General features: G+C 54.3%; 1 protein-coding gene across 1 annotated transcript; it reads right to left on the bottom strand.

Annotated features, from left to right (window-relative positions):
* Nucleotides 1-206: 206 nt before the first annotated feature.
* LIN7B (lin-7 homolog B, crumbs cell polarity complex component) lies at nt 207-6,153 on the bottom strand. The gene is made up of 6 exons (XM_029213507.1): nt 3,619-6,153; nt 3,081-3,199; nt 2,734-2,805; nt 1,867-2,076; nt 661-824; nt 207-316 (listed from the first exon to the last, which is right to left on the bottom strand). The coding sequence occupies exons 1-6, from the start codon at nt 3,935-3,937 to the stop codon at nt 295-297; spliced, it is 906 nt and encodes a 301-aa protein (XP_029069340.1). The 5' UTR covers nt 3,938-6,153; the 3' UTR covers nt 207-294.
* Nucleotides 6,154-6,710: the final 557 nt, after the last annotated feature.

Below are 6,710 nucleotides of genomic sequence, written 5' to 3'. Positions count from 1 at the left end.
AGCGCTCAGACCCAGACCGGGTCCCAGCCTCCAACCTGGACTTGCCGCTAGGAAGCCGGCCAGCCTCTGCCTTCGGACCTGGGGAAAAGTCTCAAAGCTCCGCTCTCAGACTCTGAAAAGGGTCTGGTAGTGACCTCAGCTTCTCTCCTTCTCCCACATCTCCAGACATTCTAACCCCCGGATGCAGAACAGACACAGACACTCAATGAGGGTCAAAGATCTTTAAATAAGGAGCTGGTGACAATAAATACTGTACAGGGGAGGGGGTGAGGGTTAGGGTCCAGATCTGTGGTTTCAGCCTCGAGACTCCAAGGACCTAAAAGGAGGGTGAAGAGAGGGGAGCCAAGCTCAGGGGAGGGGACCGGGGGAGGCATGGGAGAGATCCAGGACTGGGGTTCCAGAGCCAAGAGCCCAGGGAAGTGGGCTGAGGGTTCCAGAGGGAGTAGGTTCCCGATCTTGGGATGGGAGTGAGCTAACAGTTCCTAAGGTATTTAGTCAGAATGGCTTGGAGCGAGAGCCTGGGTCAAGGGTCAGAATCCCAGGGAAAGGAGCCAGGGCTGGAGGTGGCAATCAGGGCCTCAGAAATCATTGGCCTGGTTTGGGAGTCTGGGGATACCGGAGGCAGTGGGGGCCCCAGGGGTGTGGTGGCAAAGGGCTCACGAGTAGCTCTGATGTTGCTGGCGCCGCCGGGCAGAGCGCATCTTCTCAAAGCGGGCCTCCATCTCCTCCAGCACTCGAGGTGTATAGCGCACCACCAGCTTCACCGAGCCCTGGGCAGCCTTCAGCAACTCCACTGCCTTCTCATGCTGCTCACCCTCAACGCTCTGCAGGGGCGGTGCAGACAGCTGGGCCTGGGGCCCACCACCCTCACCCCGCCCCCACCCTGGTACCAACCCCAAGATGCGAAGGCCTCATGTACTCATGAGAGAGTCACTCTTGGCTCAGAGTCCTCCCCCCAAACCTTCCAAGTTCCCCAAGTCAGGGACAAGCCCCATATGCCCTCAGTCACCGAGCTAGACCTCCAGACTCGTCTTTATTCCCTCCCTCCCGGCAGCCCGATGATCCCCAGCCCCATCCCTCCAGCCCTGACTCCCTCTTCTTTGTCCCCACCACCAGGCCCCAGCTCAGACCTTATCCTCTCCCCACTGGACCTCACCCTAGCCTCCTCCTTGGCCTTCTGGCCTCCAGTCTCTTCCCTCAGTCTATCCCCTGTAGAGTCCCAAAGGGGTCTTTCTATGCCTCCAGGTTGAGCCTATCCTTCCCCTACTCACAGCCCTCCCATGGGTCCCCAGGAGGCTTGAGACAAAGTCCCAGCTTCTCAGGCTGGCACTCAGTCCCTGCATGACTGGCCCCAACCACCTACCTAGTCGTGCCTCCATCTACTCTAAGCACAGTGATTTTAATCACCGGCACGCCCCAGTCCTTCATCAGAACCAAGCCCTTTCTCTCCACCTCGCAGGAGTGCAGAGTCACAGACCCTACCCACAACACCCTCTGCCAGTAACACCCTTCTCCACCAGCTCCTACTCATCCTTCAAGACCCAACTCAAATATTCCTTCATCTGCAAAAACTCCCCTCATCTACACTGGTCTGCTGCCACATCTGGGCTCTCACAGTGCTTTGTGCTTCCTCATTATCTCCTTGGTTTAGGACTGTTTCAGTCAGGGTCTATCTCCCTCACCAGAGAGGGACTCCTCGAATGTAGGAGCAGTGGCCAATTACTCTCAGGGTCTGCAGCAAAGCCCAGCACAGGGCCGGACACAGAGGCAGTGTTCAGTGCGTGTTGAGTGAATGTGAAAAACAGCGACTGTGCTACCTTGGGCAAGCTGTGACCCCAGCCAGCCCTGCCTCAGATCCCCACTCACCACACCATTCACTGACAGCAGCTGATCCCCACGCTTGAGGCCTCCATGGCGGTCAGCCACACCTCCAGGGATGACACGGGAGATGTAGATGGGCGAATTCTGCTCCTTGCCCCCCATGATGTTGAAGCCCAGGCCCTCATCCGTCTTGGGTAGTTCCACTACCCTGGGATGTGCATGGCCCTCACTGGCTGTGAAGGCCGCCACCGTGGCCTGGGAGAGAGAAAGCCTCAGGAGGTGAGGGCCCCTCCACGATGCGTATGTGGACTAGGGTGGAGGATCTGCTTCAGGGAGAGGGATTTAGGCCAGAGAGCTTCCCTCAAGCACGGGGCATCTGCCACAGAACTCAACACAAGATCACTCCGTAGTGACAGTACATCCCTTTTAGTCACTTTGGACACTTCAGACTGTCAAAGAGAAAGTCTCCATTTGGTGTGCATGCGTCTTGAATACTCAACACTTGTCAATATCGCTTTTTAACAGAGGGAAACAAGGCCTGGACAGAGCTGAGAGCCTCCAGCAAGCAGCAAGAAATAGCATCTAACTGTAGTTTAATAAGATTACAGTGTTTACTAAAGCTAGTTCACTGTTTTCATTGGTTATCTTCTAGTCAGGCATTCGGTACTAGTTTCCATTTGTAGTTGCTAAAATTGTCTTTTTTTTTTTTTGCTAGAGATGTCTTTATATGACACAAACTAAAAATGTGAGATTATTTAAAATACATTATAAATAAATCATAGCAAGGGTGGTACATAGATATGGCAAAAATCATGAAGGAGGAAACAGGAATGAATGACTGACATTAGATAGATATTGAGCTAGACCATGCGATTCAGTGGATACCATGAGCAATGGCCTGGGGGCGCCTACCTTGGCTGTGGCGTGGGCCCGGATCTCAGCACTGCCGGTGATGTCCAGCGTGTCATAGAGTTGCTCATACACCTGGTGAGGACGCAGCAGCATCAAGGAGCCGCCAGACCCCTCCTCCGTTCAACTCAGTAGTCCAGGCCCCCAGACCCTCCCACCCAAGGATCCGCCCCGCCCCCGCAACCTGGAGGCCGCGGAAACTACAGCTCCCAGAGAACCCCTGAGTTGAAGCGCGGGCAACCCAAGGAGGGCCGCCCCGGTAGCTGCTGGGAGACGTAGTCCCCGGGCTCGGGGCGACCAGGAAGAGGATCACGGCCGCCCGATTGGGCTCGGCGCCGCGTTGCTCTCACCTCCCGGATGGCAGAGCAGAAGCGGCTCTGCAGGACTCGCTGGAGGGCCTGCAACTTCTGCGGGGGCAGCTCCCCGCTGCGCTGGAGCCGCTCGAGGAGCTCCACCGCCCGGGACACGTCTGCGGAGCGGGGGCGGGGCGCACAGACACACAAGTGTCAGAGACGTGAAGACGCAGAGAAGGACGGAGAGATGCGGCCAGAGACCAAGTAAGGGCGAGCGCAGACCCCGGGAAGGACAGCAGAGTCCCAGTCGGACACCCGCAGAGTCGCCCGTGGCAGAGACTGCGGCCAGTCGGGCGCCCTGCGTCCTCAGGATCCCCATACACACCCAGGCAGGGGTGTGCAGCGGGCGCCCCCTCTCTGGCCCGCTCGCCCACGGACCCTCCCATACCCACCGACTGCCCGACTCTCGGCGCCCCGCCCCGCCCACCCCCGCCGGGCCCGCCCACCCGCCCGGGCCTTGCCGGGGGAGGGGCGAGGGACCGGGCTCCGGGACGCAGGCCGGGGCTGGGTGGGCAGGGGCCCCTGGCGCGCTTACCCCGCTCCAGCCCCAGTGGCTCCACCAGAGCAGCCATGTCGGCGCCGCCGCTGCGAGGCACCCGCCTGGCGGTCGCCGGCGAGGAGGGCGGGGCTGCGCGAGGCCACGCCCCGGAGACGAGCGCCCCCTGCGGAGGCGAGGCCCAGCGAGCGCACCGTCCCATCTGCAACCGCTCGCGTCTCGCTGCCCTGCCCTCAGACCCCATCGGTCTGTTGGTTGGGTTTGTGACCTCTCCTACTGCAGCCTCTGTCTGCACCGCCTGACATCTCATCTGTCCTGCTCGCCACACCTGTCTCCTGTCTGTCCCTTTTTCCCACATTCATTGGACAAACTATGTTAAACATCTGGGCCCAAGATCATGGACACGATGGTGAGCAGGGCAGATAAGCCCCCTGCCCTCCCGGAGCTTAGTCTATGGGTGGGCGGGGGGGGCAGGGTAGACAAGCAACTATGGCTGTGATCAGAATTGGGAGTGGGAAGGTGATGATCTACGAAGGACACTGACATAGAGCGCTTGGAGGTAAGATCATCAAGAGGTGGGGCGTGGGTCACTTTCCAGACAGAAAGAGCCCACGTGGCTGAATAACAGCGTAAGGATTGGAGCGGTTTATGATGAAGGTGAAGAGCTGGCAGGATACAGCTGATGCACAGCCTTGTGTGTCGGCATACTCACGCTGAGGATTTTGGACTTCATGGTAACTCCTAAGAGTAAAATGGGATATTCAAATGTGTATTTTTTAAGATTACTGTGGACGCTGTGTGGAGACTGGATTGGATGCGAGGAAGAGCGGAAGCATGGGGCAGATCAGGAGGCTATCCCAGTAACCCCATGATGGCTTAGACCAGCGCAGAGGCATGGACGATAAGTGGACAGATTTAGAAATGTTTGGACGTGTCTTAACTGTATATGAGGACTGGGAGGTTGAGGAGAAGGGGATATTAAGGTGCTGGTGAGGCCTTTTGCTATGATGGTCTATGCTGGCGGAGGGATAGTGGATATTCTGACTTTGAGGAGCCCGTGCAGTATCCAAGGCCTGCAAGCAGTTTTGAGAATTTGGGCGAAGGTGGTAAATAAAGCCATAAGCATGGACAAGAAAGCTGGAGGCAAGAGAATATAGAATGAAGAGAACCTAGAATTGAGTCCTCAAAACTCGTACATTTAAAATTCAGGAAGAAGGGGCTTCCCTGGTGGTGCAGTGTTTGAGAGTCCGCCTGCAGGGGACACGGGTTCGTGCCCCGGTCCGGGAAGATCCCACATGCCGCGGAGCAGCTGGGCCCGTGAGCCATGGCCGCTGGGCCTGCGCGTCCGGAGCCTGTGCTCCGCAACGGGAGAGGCCACAACAGTGAGAGGCCCACGTACCGCAAAAAAAAAAAAAAAAAAAAAAGTTCGGGAAGAAGACAAAGAATGGCCAGAAATGTAGGAGGAAACCCCAGGTGGGAGAAACCATAATAATTTTTTTTTTTAATATTTTATTTATTTATTCATTTTTGGCTGCCTCGGGTCTTAGTTGCTGCACGCAGGCTCTTCGTTGCGGTGCACAGGCTTCTCTCTAGTTGTGGTGTGCGGGTTTTCTCTCTCTACTTGTGGCCTGTGGGCTCCAGAGTGCGTGGGCTCTGTAGTTTGGGGCGCACAGGCTCTCTAGCTGAGGTGCACGAGCTCAGTAGTTGACACGTGTGGGCTTAGTTGCCCCGTGGCATGTGGGATCTCAGTTCCCTGACCAGGAATCGAACCCACATCCCCTGCACTGGAAGGCGGATTCTTTACCACTGGACCACCAGGGAAGTCCTGAGAAGAGAGTGTTTCTGAAGAAAGAAGTAGGCAGTGGTATCAGATGCTCTAAAGAAATGTAGATGTAGACAAGGCTGGAGAAGTCTGGTTGTTGCTTTATACCATCAGCTGGATGGGTAAAGTATATCCTCAGTTAACTTCACCATTAGTGGGATGGAGTCCAGAAAAGGGCTTTTGCAAAGTGAGAGGACTAGAGTAGGTTTGTCTATCCCTCTCTCCTTCCTAGTATATTTCTCTTATTTTAACAAAAAAAATAACGTAGTTACAGAGTTAAAAACAAAATCAAATAATACAGAAGGACGAATAATGAAAAGCACCAGCCCCTGTCCCTGTCCTAACTCTCCCCACTGCAAGAGGCAACAAGGTGTAGATGTTTCAGCACCTAGTTGCTTCTGCAGCTAAGTAACATACCGTTTCTCAATTTTTCAATTTTAGATGTTAGCAATATATTACACATTGATTTTCTGCTCTTACAACCTTTCCCCTCTCTTCCCATGGTAGCTTTATGGTACCAGTTTTTAGGTCAATCAATAAAGCACTCACCTTATGTCTAAGTACTTACTGTTGGCTGTAGAGCTCAAATGTTGTCCTGTGATTACATTTCCTTTCTTGAACAGCTTCTGTTCTTTTCTGTAATGTCTATCTACTTTTGTTTCCTTCATCACACTTAAAAAAAATTAATTTATTTAATTTATTTATTTTTGGCTGTTTTGGGTCTTGTTGCTGCGCGCAGGCTTTCTCTAGTTGTGGCGAGCAGGAGCTACTCTTTGTTGAGGTGCACAGGCTTCTCATTGCAGTGGCTTCTCTTGTTGCAAAGCACAGGGTCTAGAGCACAGGCTTAGTAGTTGTGGCACATGGGCTTTGTTGCTCCGTGGCATGTGGGATCTTCCCGGACCAGGGCTCGAACCCGTGTCCCCTGCATTGGCAGGCGGATTCTTAACCACTGTGCCACCAGGGAAGCCCCTTCATCACATTCTTAATTTCTTTCAAACTCTCCATCACAAGATATATTACTGAATCTTTTTATTCTGAAGCTCCTTGGAAACTTCAATCCTCTGACCCCAATCTGGACCAAATGCTCTCTAGAAACTGCCATCCTGGGATTTCCCTCCACTGCTCTGCTGAACTGGAACCTCTCTTTTAAATCTCTCATTTTGGTAAAGTATATCCTCAGTTAACTTCCTAAAAAGATTGTGGAGCGAATTCCCTGGCCGTCCAGTAGTTAGGGCTCCATGCTTCCATTGCAGGTGGCACGGGTTCGATCCCTGGTCAGGGAACTGACATTCCACAAGCCGTGCGGTGC

This window comes from Monodon monoceros, unplaced genomic scaffold, assembly GCF_005190385.1.
Source record: "Monodon monoceros isolate NGI ecotype Baffin Bay Population unplaced genomic scaffold, NGI_Narwhal_1 Super_Scaffold_10, whole genome shotgun sequence".
NCBI lineage: Eukaryota > Metazoa > Chordata > Mammalia > Artiodactyla > Monodontidae > Monodon > Monodon monoceros.
This window is presented reverse-complemented; position numbering and strand designations above follow the sequence as displayed.